Source organism: Oncorhynchus nerka, linkage group LG20, assembly GCF_034236695.1.
Source record: "Oncorhynchus nerka isolate Pitt River linkage group LG20, Oner_Uvic_2.0, whole genome shotgun sequence".
Classification (NCBI taxonomy): Eukaryota; Metazoa; Chordata; class Actinopteri; order Salmoniformes; family Salmonidae; genus Oncorhynchus; species Oncorhynchus nerka.
In genome coordinates this window covers 66,736,193-66,752,695 of record NC_088415.1, presented here as the reverse complement: position 1 = coordinate 66,752,695, position 16,503 = coordinate 66,736,193, and the positions used below count along the sequence as shown (strand labels likewise).

The following is a 16,503-nucleotide window of genomic DNA, read 5'->3' as shown; positions in this document are numbered from 1 at the left end:
GAGGCACAGAGAAAGAGATAGAGGTACAGAATGTGTTGCTCTCAGATATCCTATAATAATCTAGTACATACTGTGGTAGGATGAGAAGGTAGACAAGGCTGAACAAGGCAGCTAGAATTAGAGAGAGGACCACGGCGCTGGTGAAGTACTCATCATGGAGCTGGTGGTACTGGCAGAGCAACCAGAGAGAGGGATGTCTCAGATAAAATAATTATTAAAGCATCTTCTGGGTGCTACGTCTATCAAAAGGTCGGATTCAAAAGTCATTGCATTCCTTGCGCTGCGACGTTTGCGTGCGTATGTCTGTGCATGTATGCTGTAAGTGTAGTACAGTTACTCACCCTCTGCTCGCGCTCAGAGCACTTATACATGAGTGTGAGGAAGTTGAGGTCAGCTGTGTCTGACTCTGTCTGCCTCGCCTCGATTAGGCGACCAATGTAGCGGTTGACCCGTGTTCCGGGACTGGCCTGGGTCACGTTAGCCGACATCGACGTCCGGTTCCGCAGCTTCTCTGGAGCCGTCCGCAGGGCCCTCCGCTGTGGCACAGAATTGTGGGAAACGGAATCCTGACTTGACTACGTTCAGAGGGTTTTATACCAGCTGTTCAAAACAATGGGTCACGGAGGAAATAGGCCTCTGCTGGGCCTCTGCTGTCTACTGTTCGGGTATCATTGTGAGTGAGAGAAAGTTTACACTTAACTACAAACACCAAAATTCACCATGGAGTAAGAAGAGGTGTGTTCTAATAGTACTCAAATCGTTAAATGTGACCAAGGGAAATCAAACAAAGTCAATACTTGTGGTTGACTTGACTTCACATGAATTGAAAAGGGGCATCAACACATTAAATGCTCATCTTCACACAACAAACAAAACATAAATGATTTACTCTACAGTTAACATTCATTCTCTGACCCCAACTGAACCCCCTTTTCTTGATAGTCCTTTGGAAGCGTCGTTACTGTACAGTGGGCATTGTGGAACAGCAGAGTAAAAGCAGTGATTTGACACCAGAGAATGAGGACGTGTCCCAAATAGGGCTCTTCGTGGTGTTCTACTTTTGACTTGCAGTGTACTATATAGGACACAGTGTGCAATTTGGGATGTAGCCTGATTGAGTCTTCCTGGATGAAGGAAGAAAGCCAGTGAGCTGTACAGACTGAGGCCCATCAGTGTCACAGCGTGAGAGACAGTGGGTAAGCGAGGAGCGGCTGAAAAGAGTGCCATCATAATGGGGATGGGGGATGGGGGGGCAGAGCGAATGAGGACGGTTGAGGAAGGTTAACAAACACACACCCCACTGACTTCATCCTCATCACCCCTCACTTTCTCTTGGTTGCTTTGGAGGCGTGTGTGCATTGATTACGCTAATTAGTGTTTCTGTGGCTGTGTTGTAAGCCTGTCTCTCACCCCCTTCCTCTCCCGTCGCCCTCTCGCTTTCCCTCTAGTCTCTCTCTTTAGTCTCTCCATCTCCCACTCTGCATGTGACCCAATTGTTTGGAGATGGTCCGAGGAGCATAGGACACTCATCACATCATACACCCACGGCTGCTCCGAGTGCACTCATCCTTTCACGTCTCCCATCTCCCACTCTCCCTCTCTCTCGGAGTTCATTGTCATTTCCGACAGCCTGGAGAGTGTGTGTGTGTGTGTGTGTGTGGCCGGAATCTGAATATCTCAGTCTGTGTCGAGTATATTTTAACTTCACTCCAATCCCCTCTCTTTTGAAAGCTATGTTTACATGCTTCCATCCAGGGTTCTCACGAAGCATCAGAGCTCTATGACATATTATATAAATGTAACCACAGAGGTTCTTATGCCCTTTACAGAATGATTGTACTAAGTTTTATGGTTTTATCTGAAAGGGCGAGATTTATTTTGGCTCTTATCCGCTGCATTACATCTCCTTTCCCACACACACCTACACAGACCTGAGTATCTGGATTTAAATATCCTGAGCCAGAGTTGAACTGAAGCCAGACTTCAGGATATCTTTACAGGGACAGCAGGTCAAGACAACACACTGACAATCAGCCATATTAACAAAGGAATTGAAAGTAAACTGATGAAGGTCAACAAAGTCTGGTTGGTTGGGAAGCACACGTTGCACGCAGACAAGTACACGCACATGCATGCTCACACACACATGTATGTACACACACATGTACTCAAATGTATACACACAGATCGTCTCTCTTTGGCTCTACATTCCCTTACACAACACACACAAACAAGCATGCACAGAAACACACACACACACATATACAACACACACAAACAAGACACTCAAAGATCTTACCTTGTCGCCGTCCTCACAGTTCATGGCGTTTGAGAAGGGGATCTCGGCCTTGAACATCTTCCTACAGTGCATGAGCTGCACCAGCAGGTAGCACACGGTCTTAAACTTCATCTTCTTGGCAGGTTTTATATCCGAGAGAATCAATCCTGGGAAGATCTGTCAACAAACAAGCAGTGAGAGCAGGGATTAGGATACACACTAGGATACATACTTGTACTGTGGATACACTTCATATACGTTCGCGGATGACTATATTCTCATCTCAGATTACAGTACACAAACACTAACTCTCCCTACGGCGCCTCTTCTCGGTCTCTTCTCGTTGAGGAAGTAGAGCGGTCGGAGGATTGACCGAGCATGTGTTTCAAATGGCACCCTATTTCCCATTTAGTGCACTACTTCAAAAGGAATTATCTAAATAGAGAGCCATTTGGGACGTGGGACACTTGACTAAGGTTACATCTCCTCAAAGGAGGAGAGTAGAAGAGGGCTGGATGTCTGAACGGCCCCGTGAGACAATAGTGTGACACTACTGTGAAGGTTCACATAAGGATCCACATAAAGCTCTTTCATATAATCTGAAACCGGACGGACAAACAATGCAACAACAAAAAATATCATACACTCATCTCTCCTTGCTTGTGGATTTATTAACCAACGTCTCGGATAAAGAGCCATGGTTGTTTATCTTCCATTTTTCAGCACCTCACCAGAGTGTGCATTGTGCATTTCTTTACAGTGTACCAGATGAATAGCCAAGCAGCGCTGGATAAATACACAGGCATCAGGAAGTTAGACCCCCTCTCCAGACCTAATAAAGTCTGCAGGGCAAGGGTAGGGTAGGAGAAGGGGAGAGCAGGAGAGGAGAGATGATTATGAACTGACACGGATGTACGAATGCTGCTAGTGGCACATCTGTTGGAGATGTGAAAACTAGAAGGGGATGGGGCAGGGTGTGTGTGTGTGTGTGTGTGTGGGTGTGTGTGTGTGTGTATGTGTGTGTGTCTGTGTGTTGCTGCCACAGGCTGTTGACAAGACAGTGTCAGAGCTGAGGCCAAACATCAGGGAGACTGTAAGGGAACCCATCGGATCTGAACAACCGTGACAACTCAATGAAAAACATACCCAACACTTTCTACAATACACACAGCATATTGAACATGTAGGCCTACAGTAGTACAGGACTAAAATAGTGCTCAGTTCAGATCGATAATGTTTCACCTTATGTTTAAAACGAAAGTTAATGAGAGGTTATGTCTTTTTTAAATCTGGACTACATTTTACCAGGTAGTTCCTTTAAAATGTATTGTCTGTCCGTTCTAGCAGTCAAACTACATCTGTCCACATACAGTATGACCAATGTCATGTCCAGTACTATATATCAAAGTTACTTCAGCACAGATCAGCATAAATTTCATGCTGTTCTATGCTGGTCAGTGCAGGTCGGACGCTAGTCAAGCTGGCCTTACAAGAATGGTCTAGCTGGTCAAGCTGGTCTTACCAGCATGGTCTAACTCAGGGGTCTAGAGTAGCTCGCAGCTAACCTACTGTATGAGTAACTCACCAATCGATTTTTAAAGTATACAGGACAAAAATGTGAACGCAACATGCAACAATTTCAAAGATTTAGAGTTCATATAAGGAAATCAGTCAATTGAAATAAATAAATTAGGCCCTGATCTGTTGGGGCGGCAGGGTAGCCTAGTGGTTAGAGCATTGGACTAGTAACCGAAAGGTTGCAAGGTCAAATCCCTGAGCTGACAAGGTACAAATCTGTTGTTCTGCCCCTGAACAGGCAGTTCCTAGGCCAGGTCCTGGGCTGGCATGGTCTGTGGTTGTGAGGCCAGTTGGACATAATGCCAAATTCTCTATAAAGACATTGAATATGGTAGAGAAATTAACATTAAATTCTCCAGCAAATGTTCTGGTGACATTCCTGCAGACAGCATGCCAATTCAAAGCTCCTTCAGAAATTGAGGCATTGTGTTGTTTGACAAAACTGCACATTTTAGAGTGGCCTTTTTTTGTCTTGGCAAAGGAGAAATGCTCACTAACAAGGATGTAAACAAATTTGTGCACAAAATGAGAGAAATACGCTTTTTGTGTGTATGGAACATTTCTGGGATCTTTGATTTCAGCTCATGAAACATGAGACCAACATTTTACACGTTGAGTTTAAATTTTTGTTCATGTGTTCCATCGCAAACTGTGATAAACAGAAAAGCTTCCGGCTACGATCCAATTAAAGTCACATTGACATTATCCCCCCCCTGGTTAGCCACTATTCTATTTAAATGGACAAATACAACATAATATCTGCCCATTAAATTCCAGCAATATTTCCCTTCTGTCTGTTTGGTGTCTACTCTGTATGTAAACAGTTAGTGTTGCTAATGTTAACCGTCTTTTGGGTAGTTAAACGACTTTCCCCCAAAAACCTTCGGCAAAGTAGGCTTACCTGACCACACCACATCATGATTATTTATTTGTATAAATTGAGTGGGGATTGTTTAGCAAACCGTGCCAATGACGCGCTGCAGCAGTAGGCCAAACAGCAGAAACCACACATCCTCTCTTTTTGGATGTACAATTAATGGGAAATTACACTCAAACACCTAAAACATTTATTCCCCCCTCCCCCCCAGACCTCAAGAATTGTCTCCTGGTGTGATTTAAGCATTGACATGGACTCAGAACATCAATTTCCGTTGTTTGTCTATTAATAATTGTAATATTGAATTTAAAAAACAAAACCAGGAAAGATAAAATTACTTCTATGGGGCCCCTTTAGAGTTGTTTATTAACCATTCTTTTTTCAGGCATATTAACAGAAAACACATCTCTTTCACATCAAGGACCATCAAGGATCAAGGACCACATCAAGGCTTCTTCCTTGCTGAGCGGCCTTTCAGGTTATGTTGATATTGGACTCGTTTTACTGTGGATATAGATACTTTTGTACCCGTTTCCTCCAGCATCTTCACAAGGTCCTTGGCTGTTGTTCTGGGATTGATTTGCACTTTTCGCACCAAAGTACGTTCATCTCTAGGAGACAGAACGCGTCTCCTTCCTGAGCGGTATGATGGCTGCTTGGTCCCATGGTGTTAACATTTGCATACTATTGTTTGTACAGATGAATGTGGTACCTTCAGCGTTTGAAAATTGCTCCCAAGGATGAACCAGATTTGTGGAGGTCTACAATTTTTTGTCTGAGGTCTTGGATGATTTCTTTTGAATTTCCCATGATGTCAAGAAAAGAGGCACTGAGTTTGAAGGTAGGCCTTGAAATACATCCACAGGTACACCTCCAATTGACTCAAATGTTGTCAATTCGCCTATCAGAAGCTTCTAAAGCCATGACATAATTTTCTGGAATTTTCCAAGCTGTTTAAAGGCACAGTCAACTTAGTGTATGTAAACTTCTGACCCACTGGAATTGTGATACAGAGTTATAAGTGAAATAATCTGTCTGTAAACAATTGTTGAAAAAATTACTTGTGTAATGCACAAAGTAGATGTCCTGACCGACTTGCCAAAACTATAGTTTGTTAACATGAAATTTGTGGGGTGGTTGAAAAACGAGTTTTAATGACTCCAACCTAAGTGTATGTAAACTCCGACTTCAACTGTACATGCAAAAACACAGATATTGAAATTAACAATTCAAAAAATCTAACTGAAATAGAGCATGCTGGGAAATACAATAATTATGGGCGTAGTTTTTGGAGACCACCAAAATCTTATGACTTGGGAGTCAACCTCACTTGGGATTTGAACTCAACCTCTTGGTTTCCACAACCTGAATTTCCTGCTCTGCAACTGGTTCTGTGGGTATCATAAAGATTGTTAAAAGATTAGAACTGATAGACATTCTGTAATTTGTCCCTGTAGGCCAGAGATCATCAACTAGATTCAGCCATGGGACGATTATTTTTGGAGCGGATGGTCAGTGATCCAGAACATAATTACAAATTATTTGTCAAATGCAAATTGACAGCAAGAAACAGATATAATATTTGACTACAACATAATAATTTCAAACCTTGCTTACATTTGTATATGATCTCATACTGTATATCTCCATTATGTGTGGGAATACTTTGGAAAAGCGTTCCAAAATGTAAAGCAGTTGGAGCTGCTTTGCTGGTGTCTCTTATGTCCAACCATCAAAAAATGTAATTCAAAAAAATTTGCTCAGAAAACATGAGGGGCCAAATAAAGTCACCCACAGGCAAAATCCGGCTCCCGGACCGCCAGTTGGAGAACCCTGTCGTAGAGGAACCCTCTAATTCCAAGAACCAATGACAGGTTCTACAGTTATACTTATAGGATACTTCAGATGAGCTTATTACACACGCTGTTAAAAATGACCTGTAATTTCACAGTAAGTTACTAGCTACTGAGTTGCAGTACAAATACAGTATTTTTACAGTTAAATGAAGGTCTCATGTTGTAAAATGACTTGTTTCTTTTTATCTTACTTTCACTGAACTTTGAAATGTAGGTCAAATCAAGTTATTGGTCACATGACCATATTTAGCAGATGCTATGGCAGGTGTAGCGAAATGCTTGTGTTCCTAGCTCCAACAGAGCAAGAGTATTTAACAATTCACAACAATACACACAAATCTAAAAGTAAAAGAATGGAATTAAGAAATATACTAATTTTAGATCAAGCAATGTCGGAAGTGGATTTGACTAAAATACAGTAGAATAGAACACAGAATATACATATAAGATGAGTAAAGCAGTATGTAAACACTAAAGTGACTAGTTTCAGGTGTAGTGACTAATGTTCCATTATTAAAGTGGCCAGTGATTCCAAGTCTATTTAAACTCAGCAAAAAAAAAGAAACGTACTCTCACTGTCAACGGCGTTTATCTTCAGCAAACTTAACATGTAAATATAAATATTTGTATGAACATAACAAGACTTAAACAACTGAGACAAAGTGAACAAGTTCCAGACATGTGACGAACAGAAATGGAATAATGTGTCCCTGAACAAAGGGGGGGGGGGTCAAAATCAAAAGTAACAGTCAGTATCTGGTCTGGCCACCAGCTGCATTAAGTACTGCAGTGCATCTCCTCCTCATGGACTGCACCAGATTTGCCTGTTCTTGCTGTGAGATGTTACCCCCTCTTCCACCAAGACACCTGCAAGTTCACAGACATTTCTGGGGGGAATGGGCCTAGCCCTCACCCTCTGATCCAACAAGTCCCAGACGTGCTCAATGGGATTGAGCAATGGGATTGAGCTCTTCGCTGGCCATGGCAGAACACTGACATTCCTGTCTTGCAGGAAATCACGCACAGAACGAGCAGTATGGCTGGTGGCATTGTCATGCTGGAGGGTCATGTCAGGATGAGCCTGCAGGAAGGATACCACATGAGGGAGGAGGATGTCTTCCCTGTAACTCACAGTGTTGATATTGCCTGCAATGACAACAAGCTCAGTCCAATGATGCTGTGACACACAGACCATGACAGACCCTCCACCTCCACATTGATCCCGCTCCAGAGTACAGCCCTCGGTGTAACGCTCATTCCTTCGACGATAAACACGAATCCAACCATCACCCCTGGTGAGACAAAACCACGACTCGTCAGTGAAGAGCACTTTTTGCCAGTCCTGTCTGGTCCAGCAACAGTGGGTTTGTGCCCATAAGCAATGTTGTTGCCGGTGATGTCTGGTGAGAATCTGCCATACAACAGGCCTACAAGCCCTCAGTTCAGCCTCTCTCAGCCTATTGCAGAAAGTCTGAGCACTGATGGAGGGATTGTGCATTCCTGGTGTTACTCGGGCAGTTGTTGTTGCCATCCTGTACCTGTCCCGCAGGTGTGATGTTCGGATGTGCCGATCCTGTGCAGGTGTTGTTACACGTGGTCTGCCACAGTGATGACGATCAGCTGTCCATCCAGTCTCCCTGCAGCACTGTCTTAGGCATCTCACAGTACGGACATTGCAATTTATTTCCCTGGCTACATCTGCAGTCCTCATGCCTCCTTGCATCATGCCTAAGGCACGTTCACGCAGATGAGTAGGGACCCTGGGCATCTTTCTTTTGTTGTTTATCAGAGCCAGTAGAAAGGCCTCTTGGTGTCCTGTTTTCATAACTGTGACCTTAATTGCCCACCGTCTGTAAGCTGTTAGTGTCTTCATGACCGTTCCACAGGCGCATGTTCATTAATTGTTTATGGTTCATTGAACAAGCATGGGAAACAGTGTTTAATTTTTACGAATTATCTTTGAAAGACAGGGTCCTGAAAAAGGGATGTTTCTTTTTTTTGCTGAGTTTATATAAAAGGCAGCAGCCTCTAATGTGCAGGGTTGAGTAATCGGGTGGAAGCCGACTAGTGAATGCTATTTAACAGTCTGATAGAAGCGGTTTCAGTCTCTCGGTCTGCTTTGATGGACCTCTACTGACCTCGCCTGCTGACAGCGGGGTGAACAGGCCGTGGCTCGGGTGGTTGATGTCCGTGATATTCTTTTTGGCCTTCCTGTGAAGGCCATTAGGGGGCAATGTGCTGGCGTGGGCTCATTAGCATATTTGGGCACATGGTTTAAAATATGTTGTATATGTGCCAACAACTAGTGGAAGTGTTGTACTAGTTTAAGTGGTTTCATTGTTATGTTGAGCATCTCATTTTTCCACTCCAAATTCTACAATCAAGAGCTGCACTGTTAAGATGTTACTGTGGATTTTCCAGTTACTTTAAAGGTAGTTGGTCATCGGGGAGGTCATGTTCAATTTTCAATCATTTACTGTCAGCTTGCTGCGAGTAGATATTGTAAAATTCCCAATAACTGACTGTGGCTGATGTCTGTCACGTACACTGACCTGACAGAAAGATCAGTTAGTTGCCAACCAAGAGATTGAGGCCAGGTGAGGCTGGAGCCCAAGTGTGCTCACCACAAAGAAAGCTTAGTAGTTGTTATAAGCTATCAGAAAAGTTCAATGAAGATACAGTGAGCTACTGCCAGTGAGTTGCTTGCGGTTACTGGCTCTTACATGACTGATTTTTACAGCTGGTTGCCAATTAGGTCAAGCAAAATTCACAGCAACTAACTTCCATTAAGGTACTAATAAATGCACAGTAACCTCTTAACAGTGCAGCTCATATGCCCTTACAAAGATTGCAGAACTGACCGTGTTAAGAGGTGCTCAACCTTTGACAAAATAGCCATCAACCACTTCCACTGAGAGTTGGTACAAATACACATTTTTGGATCATGCCACCAAATATGCTAATTAGACTACCCCACTGGTACATTGCCCCCACCTATATTTCAAAGCGCATTGATGATTGGACCTTATATTCAAAATATTGAGTGGAAAAAGTGCCTGGATTAGGACCTGCGCCGCTTCCTGTGTGAGGTAGGGTCGTACTTTACAGATATTGTAGCGCATGAACCTGCAGGAGCGAGTCACTGCTTTGATGTTTGCATTGTCATGCCAAGGTTCTTTTCAATCTAGGCAGGCAACACTGGAGTTATCAACCGTGATGGAGAGGTCTTTGAGCGGACAGGCATACCCCGGGAGGAAGAGCAGCTCAATCTTGTTGAGGTTGAGCTTGAGGTAGTAGGCCTATATCCAAGCTGAGATATCTGCCAGGCATGCAGGGATGTGTGTCACCACCTGGGTGTCAGAAAAGGGGGTAGTTAAGTGTCATCCGCATAGCAATGATAGGAGATGACGAAGCTGAGTGACTTGGTGTATAGACAGAAGAGGAGATGGCCTAGCACCGAGCCCTAGGGGACACCAGTAGTGAGAGTATGTGGTGCAGACACAGATCCTCTCCATGTCAACTGGTAGAAGCTGCCTGCCAGGTAGGATGCAATCCAAAAGTGTGCAGAGCCTGAGACTCCCAGAGGAGGGTCTGATGGCTCATGGTGTTGAAGGCAGCGGATAGATCTAGGAGGATGAGAACAGAGGAGAGAGAGTCAGCTTTGGCAGTGCAGAGAGCCTCAGTGACAGAGAAAAGCAGTCTAGGTTGAGTGACCTGTCTTGAAGCCTGACTGGTTCGTCCTGAGAGACATAACGAGAGAGTTGATCAGAGACAGTACGTACACTCGAGAAAATACAGGGACACAGGTCTATAGTTTTGACGTCAGATGAGTCGAGTCTTGGTTTCTAGTGGAGGGGACCATCTCGGGCCATTTTGAAGTCAGTGGGGACACAGCCAGTGGTCAGGGATGAAGGAGAAGGGGATGAGGTTGAGCAGGCAGGTTGTCGGGCTGCCAGACCTCACTAGTCGCAGGACTTGATCTGGGGGGGGGGGGGGGGGGGGGTGAGTGGGACCAGTGTGAGTGGGACCAGTGGACTCATTAGGCTGAGTGAATGAGTAGAGGATGTCGTCAACCTTCTTTTCATAGTGGTTGACAAAGTAGTCCGCAGAGAGGTAGGAGGGAGAAGTTAGAAAAGCATTTCCTAGGATTAGAGGCGGAAGATTGAAATGTAGTGATATAAAGTGGCTTTAGCAGCAGATACCGAGGAAGAGAAGGTAGAGAGGAGGGAGTGAAAGGATGATATGTCCTACAGAAGTTTAGTTTTCCTCCATTTTCGCTCAGCTGCTTGCAGCCCTGTTCTGTAAGCTTTTAATGAATCACTCAGCCACGGAGCAGGAGGGGAGGGCCGAGTCAGCCAGGAGGAAAGGGAACAGTGTGAGGAGTCAAATGATGCGGAAAGTGAGGAGAGTTGGGTCGAATAGGCAGAATCAGGAGAGAGAATGATTTATCAGATGGGAGAGATGATAGAATAGAAGAGGAGAGTAGTGGGAGAGAGGGTGAAGATTGCAAAGGCATATGACCATCTTAGGGGCTAGGGTTGGAGGAGGGTTGGAGGAAAGGGAGACAGAAAAGGAAACAAAGTAGTGATCAGAGACCTGGAGGGGGGTTGCAGTGAAATTAGTAGGCAAACAAGCGCTAGGAAAGAGGAAGTCAAGCGTACTGCCTGCCTTATGAGTGGGAGGTGCTTGGGAAAGGGAGAGGTCAAAAGAGGCAAGGAGGGAAAATAAATTAGTCGAAGGCAGTCATCGGGAAGTTGAAGTCACCAAGTACAAAGAGCCATCATCAGGAAATGAGCTTATCAAGGTGTCAAGCCCATTGAGGAAATCTCCAAGGCTAACTGATGGGGGATAGATGACAATTGTGTTCAGCTTGAGTGGAGACAAGGGACAGCATGGAATTCAAATGAACAGATGGACAGGTGAGAGGGAGAAAAGAGAATCTCCAGTTAGGAGAAATGAGTAGCCTTGTGCCACAACCGCGACGACCAGATGCTCTCGGACTATGAGAGAAAACGTAGTCAGATGAAGAGAGCAGCTGGAGTAACAGTGTTCTCTGGGGTGATCCGTGTCTCCGTCAGGGACAAAAAGTAAAGGGACTGAAGGGCAGCATAGGCTGAAATGAACTCAACGTTCTTAACCGCAGATCAGCAATTCCAAACACCGCCGGAGACCCAGAATTCCACATGAGTTGTGCTTGCAGGGTACACTAAACTAGAAGGGTTGCAGCCAAGGAGTGGGGAGCATCTGTAAAGCCTACAGGAAGAGGAGTGAACAGGTAGAAAAAACACACACAGTTACAAAAGAGCAAAATGAGATGATCAGGAAAAAAATAACTAGGTAAGATACTCAAGTGAGAGCAGTGTGGAGCCTTCGCTCTTTCGTTCCGCTAAGAAACGTCTTCATTTCGGTGACGGCCTTACTGACACAACCACCGCTTAGAACCGCCATTGAGAAAACAGGGGAGACTGAAGTACTAACACTAATTGCTAGTTGCCTAGCAGAGGTGAAGAGCACACCTCCCTGTACTAATTGCTGATTGCCTAGGAGAGGAGAAACCACTCCCCCTCCAAAACAACCACTGATTACCAAAACAAGTCACAAATTGCCCTGCCCTTTGATCCTGGTTGATGTGTCAACAATCATCTACAAGTTAGTTTGACTTATATAGGCACATTCTTCCCTATCATCTACCCTGCAACTCTTCCCCAGATCCTCGGTGTACAAGATATGTGTTTTCTGTTAATATAACTGATAACATGATGGTTAATAAGCAACTCTAATGGGGCCCCAGAAAATGTATTTTCTCTGTTTTATTTTTCTTGGTTTAGAATTTTTTATTCAATATAAATATTACAATTAGTAATAGACAAACAACAAATGCATGTTCTGAGTGCATGTCAACGCTTAAATCACATCAGAAGACAATTCTTGAGGTCTGGAAAAAAGTAACACATTTAAACTAATCCAATATGTTAGTTGGACTTATTGCACCCGTTACTGAAATCATTGTTTCAGTTTAGATGGTTTAAAGTAGTATAATTCATTCATCTTTCAAACCCTGGCAGTAATTCTGAATTGTCGGTGAATATAACTTCCAATTGTTGGATATAGGAATTAGAAATCATTGGTCAGCAGTTTTCAAAACCAAGCGAAGGCTGGTCACCAGCGAAAACACAACGAAGGCTGGTCACCAGCAAAAACACAACGAAGGGCACCATGTCTATGCTGTTTTTTTCCCAGCAGGGTACACATATATACTGTACACACATGCAAAAACTCTCAATCATCCTCTCTAATGCAGAATATTTGCCATATTTTACACACACATGCACGCACACGCACACACACACACAAACATACATGCTTGCACACAAGTACGCACACATCCACAAACACGCAGCCCTGACCTTCCGTCGGTGAGATGGTACAATGAAGAAGGTCTCAATCTGGTGTTTGAGGAGGAAGGCGTTTCTCTCGTGGCCGTTGCCAGGTTCTACCTCATAGTCTCCATTCAGGGAGTCCAGGGTCGCCTTGGTGATGTGGACCTTCCTGGTGGAGAAGGAGAAACACAGAGTCAGCATCATGTGGTGCTGCCTACCGCCGTTGTGCCTTCAAGCAAGGTACTTAACCACTAATTGTTCCAGAGGCTGTGTTGTGTGTCAGGATGGGTACTGTGAAAGCAAATGGCATGGTGATAACTGGTACTAACCCAGGCAGTCCCCCTGCCTCCATCACGTTGGCCAGTGTGACGTCGTTGGACCACACGTCATACTGCCACTTCCTCAGTCCCAGGACCCCACACAACACCCGGCCCGTGTGGAGACCCACACGCATGTTCAGATTCACCTCCGTGGCCTCCGCTACTGATCTGCAAGAGCATGAGAAGGGTAATTACAATATTATATCATTGACACTACGCGCGTGTGATTGTGGGGTAGAGTTTGTGTGTGTGTGTGCATACTATGGTTGCAAAACTACTGTTAACAAAAGTTATCTGATTTTCCTACTGCAATCTATGGTAACTTTGGTAGTTTATACTTTAATAACTTTTTAAAAAATGTATTCATATACAGCTTTCATTTGTTGTATCTATGTCCATATTGTCCATTACATTCTAGTGGATAGACCATATACAGTGGGGCAAAAAAGTATTTAGTCAGATACCAATTGTGCAAGTTCTCCCACTTAAAAAGATGAGAGAGGCCTGTAATTTTCATCATAGGTACACTTCAACTATGACAGAAAAAAGGAGAAGAAATCACATTGTAGGATTTTTAATGAATTTATTTGCAAATTATGGTGGAAAAATTACAGGCCTCTCTCATCTTTTTAAGTGGAGGAACTTGCGCAATTGGTGGCTAACTAAATACTTTTTTGCCCCACTGTATATGGTTTAAGTGAAAATAGACCATATAATGAAAAAAGCATCTAACCAAATATGCCATTATTTTCTCTTCCAACAATTGGCTTTTTTCACAACTGCCACCAGTTTGGTGCCAAAACACTTACAACAAAGACTATTTGACACAGTAATATAAATACAAGTGTGTAAAAAAAGAAGAAGAAGATACTTAATGCTTAAACCCTCATATAAAAGCAAACAATAATGGATAATAATGGAGATAATAATTGAGATGTAACCACTCTCAAATTCATAGACAAAGCTATGATGCAAGGACTGGCCATCCAGATATGGAAATGATGATTTTAACCATGTTTTGAGGCTACAATGCCTTGCAAAAAAATGGACTTCTCCCACATTTCGTCGTGTTACAGCGTGATTTCAAAATTGATTAAATAAAAAAATGTCTAACCCTCCTACACACAATACCCCAATAATGACAAATTTAACTAATGTTTTTAGAAAATGTTGCTAATTTATTGAAAATGAAATACAGAAATATCTAATTTACATGAGTATTGACACCCCTGATTCAACACTTTGTAGAAGCACCATTGGCGCTGAGCTGATTACAGCTGTGAGTCTTTCTGGGTAAGTCTCTAAGAGCTTTGCACACCTGGATTGTACAATATTTGCCTATTCATCTTTTTAAAATTGATCATTCCTAGCCAGTCATTTTCAATTCTTGCCATAGATCTCCAAGCCGATTTAAGTCAAAACGGTAACTAGGCCACCCAGGAACATTCAATGTCGTCTTGGTAAGCAACTGCAGGTGTCGATTTAGCCTTGTGTTTTAGGCTATTGTTCTGCTGAAAGGTGAGTTAATCTCCCAGTGTCTGGTGGAAAGGAGACTGAAGCAGGTTTTCCTCTGGGATTTTGAATATGGTTATAACTGTATTCTGTTGGTTTTTATCAACAACAAAACTTGCCAATTACAAGCATAACCATAACATGATGCAGCCAGCACCATGCTTGAAAATATGAAGAACGGTACTCAGTGATGTGTTGTGTTAGATTTGCCCCAAATATACCTCTTTGTATCAGGACAAAAAGTGTATTTCTTTGCCACATTTGTTGCAGTATTATTCAAGTGCCTTGTTGCAAACAGGATGCATGTTTTGTAATATTTTTTATTCTGTACAGGCTTCCTTCTCTTCATTTATGTGAGTATTGTGGAGTAACTACAATGTTGTTGATCCATCCTCAGTTTTCTCCTATCACAGCCATTAAACTACAACTATTTTAAAATCACCATTGGCTTAATGGTGAAATCCCTGAGCAGTTTCCTGCTCAGTTTACACAGCTACCAATCGATGCCCTTCTTTGCAAGGCATTGAAAAACCTCCCTGGTCTTTGTGGTTGAATCTGTGCTTGAAAATCATTACTAGATTGAGAGACCTTACAGATAATTGTATGTGTGGGGTATAGAGATGGGGTAGTCATTAAAAAATCATGTTAACCACTATTATTGAACACGGAATGATGGGATTTGTTAAGCACATTTGTACTCCTGAACTTATTTAGGCTTGCCATAACAAAGGGGTTGAATACTTATTGATTCAAGACATTTCATCTTTTCAATATTTTCTACAAACAGAATTCCTCTTTGACATGATGTGGTATTGTGTGTAGATCAGTGACACAAAATCTAAATTCAGGCTGTAACACAACAAAATGTGGAAAAAGTCAAGGGGTGTGAATACTTTCTGAAGGCACCACATATATTGTTTGTTTACATTTACCTTGTTCACAAACATTGAGGTAAAAAAGCTTACATTTTGGGTTCTGATGGGGTACGACAGTTGAAATAAGCTCATGAGGCATTTATAAATTATATTCTTCAAGAACCGATAGGTACATATCATTAATTTATAAGTCCAAAAATGTATGTAGCAACTGAAGATTGACCCTTTAAACACTAATTGTATTTACTAAATTGATGGTTTATATTTAGTATCAGAGATAATTACAGGCACCTGTGATAATCTGAAGTACCCAAAAAGGCCACTAGACGTCATGTGATAAAATTCCACAAAATCCTTGAAAGTTACCAAAATTCTGTCAGTTTACTGGTAAACTTTGAAAGTTACCAGTAATATACCCTCCATTTGCAACCTTAGTGTGTCCACTCTAGCATTACTGTATGCAAATCATTTCTTGCCTCCACACATTTTATTCTGCTATGATAAACGGTGCTGCCCCTCTTCACATTATAGTACAGATAGGCCAGGCAGCACTGCGTTCTAACCTCCCTCCCAGCCTCCCATCCTCTCCCCCTCTGTCTGGAAGAAAAAATACACCTGTTCTGGAGAGATAAGCCAGAAGGAAAAAAATGGTAGCTACTTCAGATTCTAAACAGTTTTTTCTCTACTCCTGTCTGTTAGGAAAGTCAAGTTAAAGAGAATGTGAGAGTACAGACAGAGGAAAATTCAACCCGCAACGAGGGAGCAAAGTGAGGTTTAAGATCATTATCTAGAGTCTAGACACTCAATAAACAGGGCAAAATGCTACG

At 42.9% G+C, this 16,503-nt stretch overlaps 1 protein-coding gene across 2 annotated transcripts in view; it reads right to left on the bottom strand.

Annotated features, from left to right (window-relative positions):
- LOC115102992 (adenylate cyclase type 1-like) overlaps positions 1-16,503 on the bottom strand; it is a 60,500-nt gene that overhangs the window by 13,445 nt on the left and 30,552 nt on the right. The window contains exons 6-10 of one of the 2 annotated variants that reach the window (XM_029623511.2): positions 13,299-13,457; positions 12,997-13,138; positions 2,300-2,455; positions 342-536; positions 72-169 (exon numbers count right to left, since the gene is read on the bottom strand). In XM_029623511.2, coding sequence (XP_029479371.1) covers positions 72-169; positions 342-536; positions 2,300-2,455; positions 12,997-13,138; positions 13,299-13,457 — 750 coding nt within the window. The remainder of the gene's footprint in view (positions 1-71; positions 170-341; positions 537-2,299; positions 2,456-12,996; positions 13,139-13,298; positions 13,458-16,503) is intronic. The other variant, XM_029623512.2, reaches the window with a different exon arrangement.